The sequence below is a fragment of the Arachis ipaensis genome, chromosome B08, assembly GCF_000816755.2.
Source record: "Arachis ipaensis cultivar K30076 chromosome B08, Araip1.1, whole genome shotgun sequence".
Lineage (NCBI taxonomy): Eukaryota > Viridiplantae > Streptophyta > Magnoliopsida > Fabales > Fabaceae > Arachis > Arachis ipaensis.
In genome coordinates this window covers 7,422,607-7,444,744 of record NC_029792.2, presented here as the reverse complement: position 1 = coordinate 7,444,744, position 22,138 = coordinate 7,422,607, and the positions used below count along the sequence as shown (strand labels likewise).

Here is a 22,138-nt window from a genome sequence, read left to right as displayed (position 1 = left end):
ACATATAAAATATAAAGTATTTTTTAGATAAATTATAATAATATTTTGATATTTTATTGATATTAAAATATTTTTTGTTTTAATAAATAATAATATATATTATATCTAAATTTATTTTAAGAATATGTTAAGAATAAGACTGGACACGTTGACACGTGATGTATTTAGGTATGTCCAACGTATTCGAAGAATAATTTTTTATTTTTTATTAAGATACGGTTGGACACAATAGACATACGTGTCGGACGAGTGTCCGTAAGTGTTGTGTCCGAAATGTGTCCAACACGCAGACACGTAACTCAGCGAAGTGTCCGTGTTTCTTAGGTATATATATTTGTGGACTGTGGTCGGTGGATACTTTGTTTTAATTTTGTGAAAATTGAGGGGTGGGTGTCAATTAGCATAAGTAGGCTTGGGAAATTGCTGAAGAGGTCCCCTTAAAAGTGAAATTAGCAAAGTGGGTTTTGCTGCAGCAAGAGTAATGTGCAAAATTGTGCATGGCCTTTACTCATTTCTTCTGATTCTTCTTCTGATTCTCTTCAAAACTCAGAGTCGTGCTCCATCACCATCATGATGTGAGATCCCTTATTCACACACACTCCACGCAAAATTCATCTTCACATCAACGCCGATTGTTCGATTAGGTTCGTTGTCTACTCTTTACGCCACTTTCTCTCTCCAAAGCTTCATAGATCTGCTTAATTCATCATTTCACCGCACACAACACCGGTTTAAATTTTTATCTTTAATGTATAAGGTCTTTTTGTTTGTTTGTTAATAGTTTCTGAAATCTTACAATGTTAGCTCCTCAATGATATGTAATGAGCATGCTGATAATCCCCTATTTACTGATAATTATGTTGATAATCCTCTATTTGCTGATAATTATGTTGATTTATTTACTCAATTTTCTCTGCATGCTGGCAGGTTATTGGCGCAATTAGTGCATAGCGGATTGAACTTTTTCATCTATGTTTGGAGGACTTGCTGTTCCTGCTAATAGTCCACATTTGAGGAAATCTGGGAGCAGAGCTGTTGTCTCTGATCTTGGTAACTGATCTTTTTCTTTTAGTAGCATATATGCTGCCTTTTTTTCCCTTAACTTTTCATTGTGTACATATTTTCTAGCTTTGGTCCTGTACAACTTATATAGTTTGTTTTAACCAGATGAGCATGAGGTGGAAAATGGTGCTGAGGAGGGTTTCTTGTATTCTGGGGAGGTGAACGATTCCAAGGGTGGCGTGGCACCAATTAGTGCCTCTGGGATAATGCCCTCGCCTATTTTCCCTATTTTCTTCAAGGTTTTTATACCTTGTCATACTTTTGAAGATAATACCATTTATATCATGTATTGGTGACGTCGTTCTCAACAAATTCGAACTTGTTTGACTCTCTGATGGAATGCTTACATTTCATTCTTGTGGTTTTACTGTTGTATTTGAATTTGATGCTTTCGAAGATAGAAGAATAATTGTAAATGTGAGCTGCAATTCTGGCTCTATCCCTATTGCATGCCACCTTCTACTGCTTTTCTTCATTCCCTCCACCTGCCCCCTCTCTCTGCTCTGGTTCTTTTACTCTTTTGTAGAATCTGATTGAGATGGATTTCCAGGTATTCTTGTTCCTTGTTTGGGCCTTCATCTGTTGCAAGGTCTGTATCTCCTATTCCACTGAACTTAATGACTTAGTATTGCCACAATCTTATTGGACATTGTGAAATTGCAGATTGGATGGGATTCTGTCATGAGAATGAGTGCTGACAAGCGGGATCTGTTTCTATATGAGGCATTTTTGTATTTTAACCCGCTTCTTCTTGCGGTTAGTTTTCCTCTCTACTAGAGTCTGTTTATCCATGAGCATATCTGCATCTGGGTTTGAGAGAATTAAATGATATTTTAATTTTTTATTTGCATCCTTTGTTGTATCAATGTGTTCATCTTATTTTTGCAATGCAGGCTTTAATGGTTTGGCTTTGGGGAATCAACTTATGGTTTTTTGCTCAGGCTGGTGTCAATTATGCAAGAATATTTGATCTCGATCAAAATTACCTTACTCACAGAGAAATATGGAAGGTAACATCTACCATCATTTTGGTGTTTTGCAAATGGATTAATTTTTTGCAGTGTTGCAATGGCAATAGAAATGTGAGTGGACTGATTTGGACTGCTGCAGCCATTTCTGTTCCAATATATGGTTTGCTTTGGAATGGATTTGTACTTCCTTTATTATCTGTTCTACTTTTATTATCCCTAGTATAAGTAGAGATAAACAAAGAAACAGAGCAAATATGAATTCTTTTCGGGTTTTGAATAATCATCCTTTCCATTTGTCTGGGAACGAATAATTATTCTTTGTGGGATAAAGCCATGGAATTTAATGATGTTTAATATTTTTAGCAGACTAAGGAATAAACCTTTATTCCACTGGAGTACATGTAGAAATCGAATGATTGTTCTGTGATATGTGTACTAAATGTGCTATTATTCATTTTCCGTTTAATGAATCTTTGCATTAGTTTTTGGTGCTTTGCCTTCAGTGTGACTATGTAAAACAATTGCCATCTTTTCATGGTTTTCATTTTACACAGTTTCTTTACTTTCTTCAGTGGACTTTCTAAGTTTTGTTTGTCTTGACTCTTGAATGTTGTTCACTGTTGCAGTGTGCCACATGGATGACGATTATTGTTCCAACCAGTATGACGGCATATATTTATCTTTATTCTCATGGAGAAGTTTCATATGCTGCCTCACAACCAGTGTAATAGATGCATCCACTCTTACTAGTTCTTCTTTCTCAGTTTAGACCTTTAAGATTGTCTGTTCAACATTATATTTAAATTGTCTGTTATCCTTTTCAAGTGTTCGGTTTCATTGACAAAAAGCCAATAAGTTTGAAGCACTAGTCCAAGAACTGCACCATTAGCTTCAAATCATCTTTGGGAATGAATACTTCTCATGTTACTGGGATGCGGTTGCAGAGGTGCTCTGCAGACTGCATCTTGTTAATTAGAGTATCAATTTAAAAAGTTGCATAATGTTATTATGCTGAGATGGGAGTCGGAGTTGATCTTTTTGGTATTCAATGATGTACTCAGTTCAAACTCAATGCAGTGGGTGAACGGGTAATTAGAGACGGGAAGGGAGACAATTTATTGGTTTTTCTTACTACGAAAAATACTCTGGCATATTTTGATGGATGAACATGTTCTTCCTATGGATACTTGACAACTTTATTAATTTGGATTTCTTGTTGGAGATAAGTGTTATATCTATTCATATCACATTATCATCAGTGAAAATTATAGTTAGTATGACTTTGATGATTTTATGAAGTTAATACATATAATTTTATTTATTTATTTATTTATTTTACTAATTTATTTATGATTGGCAAATATTTAATTCCATTTCCTGCTTTTTTTTTTCAGTTGTTGCAAGAGTTCTAAGTTTTCCTTGTACTTCTGTTCAGGTGCTCCTATATGCTGGTGTTGTATTGTTGTTGATATTCCCCTTTGATATCTTTTATTTTTCAACTCGATATTACTTCTTAAGGACATGCTGGCATATAGTTTTCCCATTGCAGGCAAGTTTGCTCTTAATTGGATATATTGTTTTAATAAGTTCATGATGGGTGCCTGTTGTCAATCAATAACATTGTCAGTTACACAAAATACACTATAATGTGGACAAGGAAAAAGTAAAAAACCCTTGAAGAGGCATTGCCACATTGGTTTGAAACTTGTCCTCTCCTTCCTCAGAGATACTTGGGAACTATTGATGTTAAGCTTTAGAAAATTATATTTTTTTTCTTTCTTTTTTTTAGATTCTTAGGAATTTCATGTGAGCCTGAACTTTAGCAAACTTCATATTATTCCTTAACCAATTTTTTAATTTATATTTTGTTGGAACTATGTTTGAATATATGATATTTTTGTATTTTCATGTAAACAGGCAATATCATTCTCTGATTTCTTCTTGGCTGATATTTTCACTTCCATGGCAAAGGTCTGCTTTGCTTTTGAAGATGTGTTTCTCTAGGAAATTTAGAATCAACATATTTGTTTATCTAAATTTTGGTTTCTAACTTTTTATTAATTCACTCCATCATTTATTTAGATTATGATTTTATGCAGGTTTTTTCTGATCTGGAGCGTTCTGTATGTAGGATGGTACATCGGCAGGTTTGGTTCTGATTGGTTGATGTTAATGCCTTTTACTATTAACTTTTTGTGATTTTATGTAACTTATGGGACTCCTATTTTGATTATGGCAGAATGTTGTCAAGTTTATGCATATGATTTATATATACATATATATAGCACTGAAGTCATGGAACAAGTTTCCTTGATTTTGTTCAAAATATTCTCGAGAAAAAAAACCAGCACTGTGGACTCTATATAATATTGATATTTGTAATTTGTCTACAGATTTAAGCATTCTTACCATTCTCCTTCTCCATAGAGCTTGTTCATTAACAGTTAAAATTTTTAGTTTCTAGACTTGTATCTTTTGTTCTTGGCTCTCAAGATGCTTGATTGACTTCTCTAATTAGGGGATCCATTTTCCAAAACCCTTGTAGGTTGCCACAATTGCTTGGTTGGAAGCTGATTCTGTGTGTGGCAGTCACTCTGTTGCAATCCCTTTAGTGCTTGTCTTGCCTTATCTTTTCCGTCTAAACCAATGTCTCCGTCAGTACAAAGATACCGGGGAGAAAATTTGTCTTTTGAATGGTAAGAGCTATTTATTGCCTTAAATCGTGCTGTCTTTTTGTTTCCTATTCAGAACTTTTTTTAGTTATCAATTGTTGGTCTAAATTTTGCAGGTTTAGGAAATTGATGTAATACATTATTCTTCTATCTTGGGCTTGTAATATGTTAAGAATATTGGTTTTAATGTTGGAGTCTTTTATACTGCTTTAGTTAATCATATTCCTTTGTTTGTAATTTAACTGCTGGTTTTCTATGTTCTTTCTTTTACTGATTGAGTTCTTTAATCATTAATGATCAACCCATCATGTTTTCAACTCATCTTTTGTCTTTTGGTTATGGTTTCAGCTTTAAAATATTCAACCGCAGTGCCGGTTATCTTTCTCTCGGCCCTTAAATATCACGTCTTCCCTGATAAGTGGACAAACTTTTATAGGCCTCTCTGGCTTCTGTCAAGTGTTGTAAACTCATCGTACTCTTTCTACTGGGATGTGAATAGAGATTGGGACCTAAGGTTTGCCTAATATTTGTTTACCATGCATCTCTAAAACATAGATAGAGACTGGGAAATCTTTAGGAAAATATGAGATGAACTTCTTGCATTGTAATTAAGTCTCTGTAATCTCTCAAAGATAGAATGAAAAACAGAACACAAATGAAAAGAAAAAAGATAGACACTGCAGCATTTCTAGGGGCCCCAAAGCCCCACCTTCTGTGACAAATTATTAATTCCCTCTACTACGATTCATACTTTCTTTTTTCCTTGTGTCTCACACCCCTTCCCCTGTTCCCCATGCCACAAAAGCAAGGCTGTTACGGTCAAAACTGGAAAACATTATTTTTCTTCCCAGAAGTATAACTAGTATTTCATTTCTAAGCGGATGAGTGTCTTGTGACATGCTTTTTGATAATTTTTTCTTTTTCTTTCCCAGTGGCCTCACTCGAATATTCAAGTTCAGCAAGCCACATACGCTCTCACATCTATTGCATGGAAGGAGATGGGTAAGGATTATTTATGTGCTTGAGTTCCCTAGTTTTCTTATGGATGCTATTATTAAGTTTATTAACATTATATTGTTAATCTGATTTTGATTGATCCGTTGAATGTGTGAAGACCAACTTGATAAAACAAAAAAGAGAACAATTTAGAACTGACAAAAGAAAAAGAGCAATATCTTCCTAAGAATCTGAAGTTGTTTATAACATTGTATTACTTGGGATCACAGGTTTACTTTTGGGTAATTGGAAGCAACCTGGTCCTTCGTTGCACGTGGACATACAAGCTTTCTGCACATCTTCGCCATAATTACCTGACAGTGTTCACCATTGCAGCCTTAGAAATTTTCCGCCGCTTCCAGTGGGTCTTTTTCCGTGTCGAAAATGAGTTGAGCAAGATGAATGCCAAATCACACGTACAGGTCACAGACATGTCAAACGAGGAAGAGAAATTGCTTCATTCCAACCACAATGTATAGGCTAGAGAGCATTTTGATGCTTTTGGTAGTATCATTTTCAAGGTATATTTTGTCGTTAGGGGATCTCCATTCCATTTTGTTGTTTCAATGGCCTCCCCACACTTACAAAATGTCATTCTTTATTCGCAGAAGAAAAACAGTTTATTCAATTATTAAAGTGTTCATTATTAGCAAATTCTTTCTATAACAATTTCATTAGCATCCCTAGCAAGCATGCCTTTGGGCTGATGAAAAAAGAAAAAAATAGGGTCCGAGATATCATAGAGTAATGGGGATACTCACTTTGCACGATATTCATCCCTTTACCTTTGAAAAAAGATACTCTAGAGTCTAGAGTGAAGAGATTGGTAACCGTAAACCGTAAAATAGAAACAAACCTTAAAACACGATAAAATTGTTAGCCCTTATGGATTGAAGGATGGCTGCGTGGCTCATCCTTTACCAGTACTACCTAGTACCAACACTAGCACAACATGATTATGCCCCTGTTTTTTGGCCTTTGGCAACTATTTCACCATTGTGTACGAGCTGAAAGCAATGCTGATATCTAATTGCTTGAACTTTAATGAAACTAGAGACCCTCAATAGAGACCTCGTATCTGAATTGTTGGGAAGATTGACCTCCATTTAGTTACACATACGAATCAAGCCAACCTAGTCGATGTTGCCAGTCTGTATATTCTTAGGCATGGCTTGTTTTTATTCCTAAGACAAAGTCACCACATACATAGGAGTGGGACCCCCTTGAAGAATAATATTTAGCTTCAATTTTGAACAGACAGATCCTAATTCCTAACTTCCAATCACAACCTTCTAAAAATTAGTTAGAGACATAGCCACACACGTCAATTATCCATAGAGAGAGTGGTTCCTCCAAGCCACAACTTGAAGAGTTGGAGTTATCACCATCCTAGTCTTTAGCCACTCAAATAGCAACCATATGAACACACAAGCAAGTGAATCTACATGGCCTAAATGTTAACAGGGGGCGAATACACAAACCACGGCCGGCAGCTTCAGCCGGAGACATGCCAGACCGAGCTAAACCTGCCCAGAGTACTATGCGTCCTGTCTTCGACGTTAGAGAAGCTGGTGGCTCGAAACGAAAAGCTGGTGCATGAACTGAGCCAGGAGGTAGATGGCTCCATAAGAATAGGGAAGAGCTTGAATGCATTCCATGGTGTAAGGGCCCCAAGCATAAGCATACCAAAGTACTTAGAGAGGATATACAAGTACACTAATTGCAGCCCTTCTTGTTTTGTGGTTGGCTATGTCTACATTGATAGGCTCACACACCTGCACCCTGATTCTCTTGTCATATCCTTGAACATCCACAGATTGCTAGTTACCAGTGTCATGATTGCTTCCAAGATGCTCGATGATGAGTGAGTCCTTACAATACCTCCTTTTGTTTTTGGATGAATTCAGTAAGTTCATGGTTTCAAAGAGCAATACTACATAATTAAAGAAAAAACATTTCATCAGAATTTTCCAAAAAAAAAATCATGGTGGTTGCTAGATAAGTATATCACGTCATTATGACAACTAAACTTTCTTACAAGGCTTTTTGCTGGTCTTGATTAGTTTTATATAATAGTAATATCCCAAATCGGTCTCTCAAAAATTTTTAGTCGGACACTTTAGTTCTCGACAAATTTTAATTACCAAATTGATCCCCAAATTTTTATTTCGTTAGACAAATCAATTTTATATGGAGAGATTGATATAAGAATTTTAAAAAAAATTAAAGACTGTTATGTCTTTATTAAATAATGATATGGACTGATTTGTCTATTTTTTACTAAAATTTGACTTGAAAATTAATTTGTCTAATAAAACAAAAAAATTAAGGACTGATTTAGTGATTAAATAAATTTTTTGGCGATTAAATTATCTTACTAAAAACTCGATAGAACTAATTTGTGATATTACTCTATATAATTTAACTTCTGTTATATATAGCTTTTACACTTACATGACTCCTTCAATTCAACAATATACATAACTTGTCTTCGTTATGATTCACTAATCTTTGTTGTGCTTTATTATTCATTGCTTTCCTTTCTTTGTTCCCCTGAATTTCAGGCATTACAACAATGCAGTATATGCAAGAGTAGGAGGAGTAAGCAATGCAGAATTAAACAAGCTTGAATTGGAGCTACTCTTTCTCTTGGATTTTGGAGTGATGGTAAGCTCAAGAGTATTTGAGAGCTATTGCTTGCACTTGGAGAAAGAGATGGTGGTCAATGGCACTGGCCTCATCAAGGTTGAAAGGGCATTGGCATCACCAAAGGCTATGCTAATGGATGAACGTGACCATAACCATCTTAACCATGAGCCTGAAATATTAGTTGAAGATGACAACAACAGCAACCAAAGTTCTCCTCTACCTCAAATTCTGGATAGTGAACTCACTTTTTCTTAGCTAATTTTTTGGTCTCATGGTGTAATAATTATTGGATTATTCATCATGGTTTTAATACAACTGAGTTTATAATTTTTTTTTTCTTTTTATAAAAAAAAAAAATCAAAAGTTGATTCAAAGAACTCTTGAATTATAAGTGATGGGTTTAATTATAATACACTAACACTCTAACCGTGTAAACTAATCAAAACCTGCCATTATGCATCTTTCTTTTTGGAGTAAGCATTATTGCAGTATTTATGCATGAGTGCTTGCCAACTAACAAAATAAAAGAGTAACCATCCAATTCAGTTCTTGTCTATAATCACGAAAGATAACGATAACGAAAGAGAAAGATAACGAAGAACGGTTTTTCATATTAGAGCGCGAAGAGTAATATTTGTTTGGGAGGTTTCGAATGCGTCTTTTAATGAGAGTAGTTTTTGTTCGTGTTGGATCTGCTTAGTTGAACTTAAATGACAATATCATTTGAATGTGTAGATCTAATTTTCTTAATTAGTGGTATTGAGTTCAAATTTTGAGAATGAAAATAATTTTTTGGTAAACCTCTATTTTCTATACTAGTGAGCGCGGATCGTGTACCAAGACTTTATTTTAAAGAGGAGTGCTAGGGGGCAGTACTTTTGTTAAATTTTGGTCAGTACTTAACCATTAAAAGAATACCCCATCCGGCCCCTGACAATTATCTCGAAAGGACAACGAGGCCCCCAAGAAAAAAAAACACCCAATCCGGCTCCTGATAATTTTTTTTTGGGACAGATTAGCCCCTGTGCCAAAAAAAATAACATTGATTTTTTTTTGGCACAGGGGCCTCGTTGTCCTTTCGAAGTAATTGTCAAGGGCCGGGTTGGGTTTATTTTTTTTGTCAGGGGCCGGGTTTGAGTTTTTTTTTGTCAGGGGCCTCGTTGTCTTTCGAGGTAATTGTCAGGGGCTGATTTGGGTTTTTCTCTAAAAAGAATTGAGTTAAAAGTGATAATGATGAGGATGAAAAAAATGGACTAAGGATTCTATGGTCCCAGAACGTTTAGACCATTAAATGGTCTCAAAACAAAACATGTTTTTTAAATTTTTTAACAATTGCTAAATAGTCCTTTTCTAATTTTAATTATAAATTAACTCTATATTTTTTATTTAATTATAAAAATTATTTTTTATTTTATAAATTATTATTTTATCATTCATCTATTATGTTTATTAACAATAAAAAACAAAAACAATAACGAATTAAATCTTCCATTAATCGTAATAAATTTTTTGGCAATTCCAATCGATTAAAAGTTTATCTTTGATCCATGACATTCATCCAGGGCTGTGAAATTGTGTTTCTTAGAAAATCAATCGATTGGATTAACAAAATAATCGATTGAATTTCAGGTTTCCTATAACTCAATCGATTAGACTACAGGTTATCACAAAATAATCGATTGAAAATTGCAAGACAGTATGGTTTTCGCAAAATTCAATCGATTGGTTATATTATCCAATCGATTGAACGATGACTAGAAGATGGGTTTTTTATAATTCAATCGATTGTTTATATTACTCAATCGATTAAAGGCTTCAAAGCAACTTGAGCTCTCACAATTCAATCGATTGGGTCAGTTCAATCGATTGGTTGTGTTACCCAATCGATTGAAGTCATCAAAGCAATATGGATTTGCCCAATTCAATCGATTGGTTTTGTTATACAATCGATTGAATTGTATACTACGCCGTTTTCAATTTTCTTATCGCTTTTTATAAATTATTATCTTATTATTCATCTATCTTATCTTTAAAATTCTATCTTCAATTCTATCTTACGGTTGGATTCATTACCAAATTAAGATTATTAGCTGTATTTTTTTTAGTAGTAGCAATAACTACAGAATGTATATCGTATGAGTTGGGGCTAAATTAATTTGTACTAACCTTATTTATTGTCATTCACTTTCTCCTGATTCTTGGTATATTTATATATATAGTGTATTTCCTGGTTAAGTTAAGATCCTCCTCATGCTACCAATCATAGTAGATTGTTGTTAGTTTTTAAATTTACCTCACTTTCATATTATGCATTTGTAATATGGATCAACTTCCTTAAATATTTTAGCACTAAAAACATATAAAAGCTACTTGCAATTTTAACATAAATGCTAGTGGTAATTGATGAAAAACAGAAGAAATATTTAAATACATCTAAATGAAAACACAAATCTAATCATCTAGAAGCACGACAATCTTATTCCTCTGCATCATTTTCTTCGATATGACAACTGCATTATACCTTCTCCACATATTCAAAGCAAGCATACCTCCAATTGTTTTTGAAATACAAAAACCCAATAATTACCCAGAAACCAGTTGCAAAGCCAAAGGATACAATTGAGTAAAACAGCGCTTTCCCTAGCTGGTCATTTTCCCTATCTTCATCTTCATAGCCTTCAAAGGTAGGAACATGATGAGAACCATCACCGAGACAATATTTTGGGAGTGGAGCTCCACTGAGATATTGGTTACCAGTGTAACTGAGTGGATCGTTCAAGGTTTGAAATTGATTTTCAATTGGAATTGATTCTGAAAGGTTGTTGTATGATAAATTCAAGTGACTTAAAAAATTTAAGTCAATCATGCTTCTTGGAATAGCACCACTAAGATGGTTATGAGACAAGTCAATAGACTCTAATGACCTCATGTCTCCAATCCTTTCAGGAATCTTGCCTGACAAATTATTGTAGGAGAAATTGAGTCCAACCAATTTTGAAAGGAAAGATATTCCAGTAGGAATTGATCCAGACAAGAAGTTATTTGACAAGTCCAAGTTGACTACACAAAACAAAGTCATATCAATGTAATCAAGTTCTCTTTCTTTGATGACTTGCTTCATACCCTCTTGGTTCCACCAATCCAAATCCCCCTTATATGAACAAATATATGAAGTCATTCCTGTAATATTGACAATGCAATGAGGAATTGGGCCTACTAATTTATTTTCAGCAAGGTCCAAGATATGCAATGCATTAAATTGACAGAGGCTTGAAGGAATGCCACCATATAATCAATTTCTTCTCATCTTAAGAAATTGGAGGTATGAAAATTCACTGCCATTCTAAGAAGGTATGAAACCTGACCGTTGATTCTCCCCAACATCTAATAATATCAAGTTTTTCATGTTTGACAAGAACGAAGGAAGTTTTTCTTGAAACTTGTTATTATTCAGATGCAGCCACTCCAATGATGAAAGATTCCAAATTGTGCTTGGAATTTTGCCAGATAACTTATTGTTGGAAACATCAAATTTGGACAAGAATTTGAGATTCCCCAATGAACTTGGCAACGAACCATTCATGAAGTTATCATTAAGAAGCAAGGACCTCAAGTTGGGTGTTCTGGGTTGAAGGCTTTCAGGAATGGATCCAGTTATTTGATTACGAGACAGATCTAAGTACACGAGGTTCATGACCTGAGGCCACAAATTTATTAATCCATTCATTGTGCCTTGCAAGGAGTTTGAAGAAAGATGAAGCAATTTCAAATTTTTGAGTTGACCCAGGTTTTGAGGAATAATACCATTCAAATTATTATAAAAAAGAAACATAAGACGTAGATCCACAAATTTTGTAAAACTGAGCGGTATTGATCAATTTAAAAAGTTAACTGCAAGACTTAACTTTCTCAATTTTGTCAAATTTTCCATAGAAAAAGGAATGGGATCGGAGAATGAATTATATGACAAATCAACTTCTATTAAATTTTTAAATTGTCCCAACCAACTGGGTAAAAGACCACCGAATTTATTCACATTCAATTGCAGGTACTCTAAAGCATAGCCATTACAGCTAGATAGAGTTTCTTTGTCATTGAAAGCCAATCCTTGACAATTGCTACTGGACAAATCCAAGTATTTTAGATGATAAAAATTTTTTAAAATTGATGATAGAAAACCCTTTTCTATAGTATTGACTGTGGAATTATTCAGAAAAAGATCAACACGGACAAGACTCTTTAACTCGCCTAACCACAATGGAAGTGAATTAAAGTGGTTGTTGAAAAGTCTAAGATGTGTGAGAAATGTCAAATTGCGTAAAGCATAACGAAGTGGACCATAAAGATGGATGATTACCCTCAAGATTTAACTCAACAAGGTTTTCAAGCTTCCTCAATGGTACTATTAAACTCAGGCTGTTTTGACTGAAGTCAAGGGACCTAACGGAAGTCATATTCTGAAGAGTAGAAGGAAGTTAACCAGCAAAACCACAGCCCCTAAGATATAGTATTTGAAGGTTATCAAAATGAGAAAACTATTGTGGCAGCCAAGTTAAATTCGGAGTAGAAGAAAGATGAAACTCTTTAATGGAGGTCAGGTTTCTCAAAGGATCAAGGACTGTAATTCCGTTGGAAGACAAATCCAGTTTGACAAGATTGTGAAGATTGACTAACCATGATGGCACAGAGTTTAGATCGTTGCCTGAGATGTCAAGGACTTTGATGGAAGTGGTGTTCTGGAAAGCATGTAGGACTGATGAATGGTAATTAAAAAAATTCGATGCAAGACTGAGGAGTTGGAGACAAGTAAGATTTGTGAGAGGGAAAGATGACACTTTTGCAAAGTTACAGTAAGGTAGATATAAATGTAAGAGAGAAGGAAGCATGTTGAGTACCTTATACAGATTCATGGGGAGATCCATATCTTTTAAGCCAAGATATTGTAATGAGGAAAGTGGAGCAAGCCAAGTACTTGCAGTAAGGTTGGTGAAAGTGAAATCATCGAGAAAAAGAGCACGCAAGTTGGTGAGGTTGCTAATACTGCTGCTGGGAATGGGAATAGCGTCGCCTTCTCCTCCTTGTAGAGAAAGATAGCGTAGGCGTTGCATAGAACCAAGGAATTCTGGAACGGCATGGATATGAAGTCTAGAAAGATCCAAATAAGTCAAATGTTGAAGTTCTGACAGATATAGATTAACATCTTTTAAAGCATCCATCACAGGGGCAAATATCATCAACATCAGCCAGTAGTGGTTCTAAATTTGAATCAGTGAAAGAATCCGAATAGGGATCGTTGAGATCAAGCATGACAACATGTCGAGTGAGATTATTGCAGGCTATGCCTTCCCATTCACAATAGTCACCATCGCCTTCCCAAGATTGAAGTTGTGGTTCCAAACAAATAGGATCCTCATCATCAAAAAAGTTCAAACATCTTTTGAAATTAAGGAGAGCCTGTCTTTCTGGCTAAAAGCAGGCATAGGAAGCTCCAATTTGAATGATGAGTAGCACCACCACAACCACAGTAAGAGCAGTAGTGTTGCTGGAGTATTCTTTTCCTTTCATTTTTCACCAAGGAATTCAAACAACTTAAGAAGAAAGCGATGCTCAAGGGTTTTTCCTCGGACTCTTTACTTTCAACAAGAGCCTAAAAGGCAAAGATATGTATGTAGTAGTGTTTGGTATAGAAAAAGAACTCCTTCAGCCTCCACATTTATAGCGTGTCTAACTCTCACCAAAATCGTCAGTGCATATGCGAGGAAATTTCTTAGAAATTTCATGGTCCACATTCATAGCGTGTCTAACTCTCACCAAAATCGTCATTGAATGTGCGAGGAAATTTCCTTGAAATTTCATTGCAACGAGTCAACGACACAAGCGGCGCTAGCTTAGGACTTGGAGTTTTCTAAAGAAAAGTCTTTCTAATTTACAATGTGCTTTCTAGCTAGTATCCCTCACACTTCATTGCTTAGTGGTTACCAGCTAGTATCTCTCACAGACGTGTTCGAGCACGTCCCTGGCCTCTGGGACGTGGCTCGCGTCGTCCAATTCAAGGGAACAATAGGCCAAGCAGCGTCCTCTTGGACGTCTCTCATTTGGGACATTCTTCACGTTTGGGCAATGCATGGATCCCCCTGGCTCTTGGGACGTGGCTCACGCTGACACAATTAAGTAAAGACCTTTGTTGCTATAATCCACTAGGATTGATTCCTTGCTGAATTTTTTCAGTTTTGGAAGGTTTTGAGATTTGAGAAGTAAGTTCTTGGTCTATGATTATTATATTTTTCGTAACTGAGATGTTGCCATGATAACCACAAGGACGATAGTTCTCAGTGGTTGAAGGACTGACATTGTGATTCTTTTGACCCAGGAATGAACATATAGTGGGGTGTTTTGTTTTATTCATTATTTCTGTTTTGATGGAGCTACAGAATTTGGGGTTTATTTATTGGATAATTCTATGATGAAGAGGTTTTTGAGTGGAGAGAATAAAGAGGAGTGTATAGATTTATTTTTAAAAAATAAAATGGCACATTCTCTTAGATAGCTATCTATCTATCTATGAGAGTGAATCTTCATCTTTTTACCATAGCATGCACTTTATTTATTTGTTTAATTATTTATTATCTTGTTTGCAATTAAATTTTTTTTTTTGGGTTGGAGGAGGGGTTGGCAATAGATATTGTGGTATATTTGTTTATCTATTGATTATTGTTAGCAATGTAACGGAGAAATGTGGATCTAGGAAGAATCTTATATGTTTTATTTCTGTTGTGTGTTATTTGGTTGTAGCTTGAGGAAGGAGGAAGGCAAGGGGGGAATTTGAGGTTGTTTCCACCCGCGGATCGTCCAACATTGGAGTTTCACCTCCACACCATGATGCAGAAAATAGCTGCATCACTGCTTATAGAATTTAAGAAATGGGTGCTACAGGCGGAGTCTTCTGGAACCATTCTCAAGACACCACTGGATTCTCAAGCCGGTCTCAGCTCAGAGGAGGTCCATGTTTAAGTGTTCTGATTTTGTATTTTTGTTCATTTTTAGTGGTGCTATTTATATTTGATAGTGGACACTTTTTCCCCTTTCTTTACCCTCTCTACTTGTTTTGTAGTTCAGTTTGATTGATCTTTAATAATTTGTGGAAACGCAGGTTATCAAGGCTAAAAAGTGGAGACTTGAACGTGCACAGAAGACAATCGGTGACTACTGCTTGCTGGCTGGATCCCCAGTTGATGCTAATGCTCATTATTCTATCCTCCAATGCTCCAGCATATCAGAAGTAATCCCCAGTCAACCTACAAAGTTCCAATGCCGTACAATAATGAGCATTAGCATCAACTGGGGATCCAGCCAGCAAGCAGTAGTCACCGATTGTCTTCTGTGCACATTCAAGTCTCCGCTTTTTGGCCTTGATAACCTGCGTTTCCACAAATTATCAAAGATCAATCAAACTGAACTACAAAACAAGTAGAGAGGATAAAGAAAGGGAAAAAGTGTCCACTATCAAATATAAATAACACCACTAAAAATAAACAAAAATACAAAATCAGAACACCTAAACATGGACCTCCTCTGAGCTAAAACCAGCATGATAATCCAGTGGTGTCTTGAGAATGGTTCCAAAAGACTCCGCCTGTAGCACCCATTTCTCAAATTCCATAAGCAGTGATGCAGCTATTTCCTGCATCATCGTGTGGAGGTGAAACTCCAATGTTGGATGATCCGCAGGTGGAAACAACCTCAAATTCCCCCTTGCCTTCCTCCTTCTTCAAGCTACAACCAAATAACACACAACAGAAACAAAATATATAAGATTCTTCCTAGATCCACATTTCTCCGTTACATTGCTAACAATAATCAATAGATAAACAAATACACCATAATATCTATTGCCAACCCTCCCTCCAACCTAAAAAAAAAAAATCTAATTGCAAACAAGATAATAAATAATTAAACAAATAAATAAAGTGCATGCTATGGTAAAAAGATGAAGATTCACTCTCATAGATAGATAGATAGCTATCTAGGAGAATGTGCCATTTTATTTTTTAAAAATAAATTTATACACTCCTCTTTATCTCTCCATTCAAAAACCTCTTCATCATATAATTATCCAATAAATAAACCCCAAATTCTGTAGCTCCATCAAAACAGAAATAATGAATAAAACAAAACACCCCACTATATGTTCACTCTGGGTCAGAAGAATCACAATGTCAGTCCTTCAACCACTGAGAACTATCGTCCTTGTGGTTATCAGGGCAACATCTCAATTACAAAAAATATAACAGTCGTAGACCAAGAACTTACTTCTCAAATCTTAAAACCTTCCAAAACTGAAAAAAATCAGCAAGGAATCAATCCTAGTGGATTATAGTAACAAAGGTCTTTACTTAATTGTGTCAGCGTGAGCCACGTCCCAAGAGTCAGGGGGGATCCATACATTTCCCAAACGTGAAGGATGTCCCAGATGAGAGACGCCCAAGAGGACGCTGCTTGGCCTATTGTTCCTTTGAATTGGATTGTGCGAGCCACGTCTTAGAGGCCAGGGACGTGCGCGAACACGTCTGTGAGAGATACTAGATGGTAAGCACTAATGTAGTGTGAGGGATACTAGCTGGAAAGCACATTATAAATTAGAAAGACTTTTCTTTAAAAAACTCCAAGTCCTAAGCTAGCGCCGCTTATGTCGTTAACTCGTTGCAATGAAATTTCTAGGAAATTTCCTCGCACATTCAATGACGATTTTGGTGAGAGTTAGACACGTTATGAATGTGGACAATAAAATTTCTAAGAAATTTCCTCGCACATGCAATGACGATTTTGGTGAGAGATGGACACGCTATAAATGTTGAGGCTGGATGAGTTCTTTTTCTATACCAAACACTACTACATACATATCTTTGCCTTTTAGGCTCTTGTTGAAAGTAAAGAGTAAGAGGAAAAATCCTTGAGCATCGCTTCCTTCTTAACTTGTTTGAATTCCTTGGTGAAAAATGAGAGGAAAAGAATACTCCAGCAACACTACTGCTCTTGCTGTGGTTGTGGTGGTGCTACTCATCACTCAAATTGGAGCTTCCTATGCCTGCTTTTTGCCAGAAAGACAAGCTTTCCTTAATTTCAAAAGATGTTTGAACTTTTTTGATGATGAAGATCCTATTTATTCGGAACCACAACTTCAATCTTAGGAAGGTGATGGTGACTGCTGTGAATGGGAAGGCAAAGCCTGCGATAATCTCACTCGACATGTTGTCATGCTTGATCTCAACGATCCCTGTTCAGATTCCTTCACTGATTCAAATTTAGAACCATTACTGTCTGATGTTGATGATATTTGCCCCCTGTGATGGATGTTTTGAAAGATGTTAATCCATATCTGTCAGAACTTCAACATTTGACTTATTTGGATCTTTCTAGACTTCATATCCATGCCGTTCCAGAATTCCTTAGTTCTATGCAACGACTACGCTATCTTTCTCTGCAAGGAGGAGAAGGCGACGCTATTCCCATTCCCAGCAGCGGTATTAGCAACCTAACCAACTTGCGTGCTCTTTATTTCGATGATTTCACTTTCACCAACCTTACTGCAAGTACTTGGCTTGCTCCACTTTCCTCATTACAATATATTGGCTTGAAAGATATGGATCTCCCCATGAATCTGTATAAGGTACTCAACATGCTTCCTTCTCTCTTACATTTATATCTACCTTACTGTAACTTTGCAAAAGTGTCATCTTTCCCTCTCACAAATCTCGCTTGTCTCCAACTCCTCAGTCTTGCATAGAATTTTTTTAATTACCATTCATCAGTCCTACATGCTTTCCAGAACACCACTTCCATCAAAGTCCTTGACATCTCAGGCAACGATCTAAACTCTGTGTCGTAATGGTTAGTCAATCTTCACAATCTTGTCAAACTGGATTTGTCTTCCAACAGAATTACAGTCATTGATCCTTTGAGAAACCTGACCTCCATTAAAGAGCTCCATCTTTCTTCTACTCTTAATTTAACTTGACTGCCACAATAGTTTTCTCATTTTGATAACCTTCAAATACTATCTCTTAGGGGCTGTGGTTTTGCTGGTAAACTTCCTTCTACTCTTCATAATATGACTTCCATTAGGTCCCTTGACTTCAGTCAAAATAGCCTAAGTTTAATAGTACCGTTTGGGAAGCTTGAAAACTTTGTTGAGTTAAATCTTGAGGGTAATCAGCTTTATGGTCCACTTTATTATGCTTTACGCAATTTGACATTTCTCACACATCTTAGACTTTTCAACAACCCCTTTAATTCACTTCCATCGTGGTTAGGCGAGTTAAAGAGTCTTGTCCGTGTTAATCTTTCTCTGAATAATTTCACAGTCACTACCATAGAAGAGGATTTTCTATCATCAATTTTGAGAAATTTATGTCATCTAAAATACTTGGATTTGTCCGGTAGCAATTGTCAAAGATTGGCTTTCAATGACAAAGGAACTCTATCTAGTTGTAATGGCTATGCTTTAGAGTACCTGCAATTTAATGTGATTAAATTTGGTGGTCTTTTGCCCAGTTGATTGGGACAATTTAAAATTTTGATAGAAGTTGATTTGTCATAAAATTCATTCTCCGGTTCCATTCCTTTTTCTATGGGAAATATGACAAAATTGAGAAAGTTAAGTCTTGCAATTAACTTTTTAAATGGATCAATACCGCTCAGTTTTGCAAAACTTGTGGATCTACATCTTATGTTTCTTTTTTATAATAATTTGAGTGGTATTATTTCTCAAACTTGAGTCAACTCAAAAATTTGAAGTTGCTTCATCTTTCTTCAAACTCCTCGCAAGGCACAATGAATGGATTAATAAATTTGTGGCCTCATGTCATGAGCCTCGTGTACTTAGATCTGTCTCGTAATCAAATAATTGGATCCATTCCAGAAAGCCTTCAACCCAGAACACCCAACTTGAGGTCCTTGCTTCTTAATGATAACTTCATGAATGGTTCGTTGCCAAGTTCATTGGGAAATCTCAAATTCTTGTCTAGATTTGATGTTTCCAACAATAAGTTATCTGACAAAATTCCAAGCACAATTTGGAATCTTTCATCATTGGAGTGGCTGCATCTGAATAATAACAAGTTTCAAGGAAAACTTCTTTCGTTCTTGTCAAACATGTCAAACATGAAAAACTTGATATTATTAGATGTTGGGGAAAATCAACGGTCAGGTTTCATACCTTCTTGGAATGGCAGTGAATTTTCCTACCTCCAATTTCTTAAGATGAGAAGAAATTGGTTATATGATGGTACTCCTTCAAGCCTCTGTCAATTTAATGCATTGCAAATCTTGGACCTTGTTGAAAATAAATTAGTAGGCCTAATTCCTCATTGCAATGCCAATATTACAGGAATGACTTCATATATTTCTTCATATAAGGGGGATTTGGAATGATGGAACCAAGAGGGTGTGAAGCAAGTCATCAAAGGAAGAGAACTTGATTACATTGATATGACTTTGTTTTGTGTAGTCAACTTGGACTTGTCAAATAATTTTTTGTCTGGATCAATTCCTACTGGAATATCTTCCCTTTCAAAATTGGTTGGACTCAATTTCTCCTACAATAATTTGTCAGGCAAGATTCCTGAAAGGATTGGAGACATAAGGTCATTAGAGTCTTGACTTGTCTCATAACCATCTTAGTGGTGCTATTCTAAGAAGAATGATTGACTTAAATTTTTTAAGTTTCTTGAATTTATCATACAACAACTTTTCAGGATCAATTCCAGTTGAAAATCAATTTCAAACCTTGAACGATCCATTCAGTTACACTGGTAACCAATATCTCTGTGGAGCTCCACTCCCAAAATATTGTCCCGGTCCTCATCATGTTCCTATCTTTGAAGGCTATGAAGATGAAGATAGGAAAAATAACCAGCTAGAGAAAGCGTTATTTTACTCAATTGTATCTCTTGTCTTTGCAACTGGTTTCTGGCTAATTATTGGATTTTTGTATTTCAAAAACAATTGGAGGTATGCTTGCTTTGAATATGTGGAGAAGGTTGCTGACAGGATCTATGATGCAGTTGTCATATTGAAGAAAATGATGCAGAGGAATAAGATTGTTGTGCTTCTAGATGATTAGATTTGTGTTTTCATTGAGATGTATTTAAATATTTTTTCTGTTTTTCATCAATTACCACTAGCATTTATGTTAAAATTACAAGTAACTTTTATACGTTTCTAGTGCTAAAATATTTAAGGAAGTTGATCCATATTACAAATGCATAATATGAAAGTGAGGTAAATTTGAAAACTAACAACAATCAACTATGATTGGTAGCATGAGGAGGATCTTAACTTAACCAGAAAATACACTGTATATATAAATATACCAAGAATCAAGAGAAAGTGAATGGCAATAAATAAGGTTAGTACAAGTTAATTTAGTCCCAACTCGTACGATATACATTCTGTAGTTATTGTTACTACTAAAAAAATACAGCTAATAATCTTAATTTGCTAATGAATCCAACCGTAAGATAGAATTGAAGATAGAATTTTAAAGATAAGATAGATGAATAATAAGATAATAATTTATAAAAACGATAAGAAAATTGAAAACGGCGTAGTACACTATTCAATCGATTGGGTAACAAAACCAATCGATTGAATTGGGCAAATCCATATTACTTTGATGACTTCAATCGATTGGATAACACAACCAATCGATTGAATTATGAGACCTTAAGTTGCTTTGAAACCTTCAATCGATTGAGTAATATAAACAATCGATTGAATTATAAAAAACCCACCTTCTAGTCATCGTTCAATCGATTGGGTAATATGACCAATCGATTGATTTTTGCGAAAACCATACTCCCTTACAATTTTCAATCGATTGTTTTGTGATAACCTGTAGTCTAATCGATTGAATTATGGAAACCTGAAATTCAATCGATTGTTTTGTTAATCCAATCGTTTGATTTTCTAAGAAACACGATTTCACAGCCCTGGACGAATGTCATGGATCAAAGATAAACTTTTAACCGATTGGGATTGCCAAAAAGTTTATTACGATCAATGGAAGATCTAATTCGTTATTGTTTTTATTTTTGATTGTTAATAAACATAATAGATGAATGATAAAAAAATAATTTATAAAATAAAAAATAATTTTTATAATTAAATAAAATATATAGAGTTAATTTGTAATTAAAATTAGAAAATGACTATTTAACAGTTGTTAAAAACTTAAAAAACATGTTTGCTTGTTTTATAGGTTAAAAGAAAGAAAAAAATTCAGAACTGTGTAATAGATGAGTAGATGACCATATACAAAGCATCTCAGATCTCAGCATCTCACGCTAATTAAATTAAAGTTTTCACAATAAAATAAAATAAAAAATAATTTCAGAGATAATGAAAAGGCTTTTCAGGAGATATCGTGTAGAATTTATTTTTTGCACAAATAATTTAAGAAACTAGTAGAAGAAAAATGGTAGTTGGTTCTATCTTGGGAAAGAAACCCCCTTATCTTTTATAAACTAACTCATTTTTTATCAAGAAGAGGAAAACTTTACCAAGATAACCTTCGGCTTTCATTTTATTTTTACTAGTAGAGGTGGTGTGCAGTCAGGATCATCTGTTAACAGTTTAGACTTTAGAATGTTTCTAACGGAAAATAAAAAAATTATGGTGACAAAAAAAATCAACTATTAGATTAATTATTATATATTTTTATATAATATATATTATTTATTTTTATAATTTTTATTTTATATTTTATATTTTATATTTTATATTGACATA

General features: G+C 35.0%; 3 protein-coding genes across 4 annotated transcripts; 2 read left to right on the top strand and 1 right to left on the bottom strand.

Annotated features, from left to right (window-relative positions):
* Nucleotides 446-6,355, top strand: LOC107613719 (SPX and EXS domain-containing protein 1). Of its 2 annotated transcripts, XM_021108779.1 has the most exons (14): nt 446-644; nt 928-1,050; nt 1,168-1,287; nt 1,593-1,651; nt 1,726-1,818; nt 1,956-2,072; nt 2,660-2,755; nt 3,469-3,582; nt 3,951-4,004; nt 4,133-4,180; nt 4,579-4,729; nt 5,054-5,219; nt 5,638-5,707; nt 5,932-6,355. In XM_021108779.1, exons 2-14 carry the CDS (start codon nt 972-974, stop codon nt 6,178-6,180), a joined length of 1,416 nt encoding a protein of 471 aa, XP_020964438.1. In that variant the 5' UTR covers nt 446-644; nt 928-971; the 3' UTR covers nt 6,181-6,355. The 2 variants fall into 2 exon arrangements, with proteins under 2 accessions (XP_020964438.1, XP_016171327.1); XM_016315841.2 differs by lacking the exons at nt 446-644; nt 928-1,050; nt 1,168-1,287 and adding an exon at nt 1,309-1,479 and having other exon boundaries at nt 1,613-1,651.
* On the top strand, nt 6,964-8,738 carry LOC107611868 (cyclin-U1-1). Its single transcript, XM_016313752.2, has 2 exons — nt 6,964-7,565; nt 8,266-8,738. The coding sequence occupies exons 1-2, from the start codon at nt 7,156-7,158 to the stop codon at nt 8,603-8,605; spliced, it is 750 nt and encodes a 249-aa protein (XP_016169238.1). The 5' UTR covers nt 6,964-7,155; the 3' UTR covers nt 8,606-8,738.
* On the bottom strand, nt 10,866-13,566 carry LOC107610342 (LRR receptor-like serine/threonine-protein kinase GSO2). Its single transcript, XM_016312402.1, has 3 exons — nt 13,246-13,566; nt 11,711-12,047; nt 10,866-11,410 (listed from the first exon to the last, which is right to left on the bottom strand). The coding sequence occupies exons 1-3, from the start codon at nt 13,564-13,566 to the stop codon at nt 10,866-10,868; spliced, it is 1,203 nt and encodes a 400-aa protein (XP_016167888.1).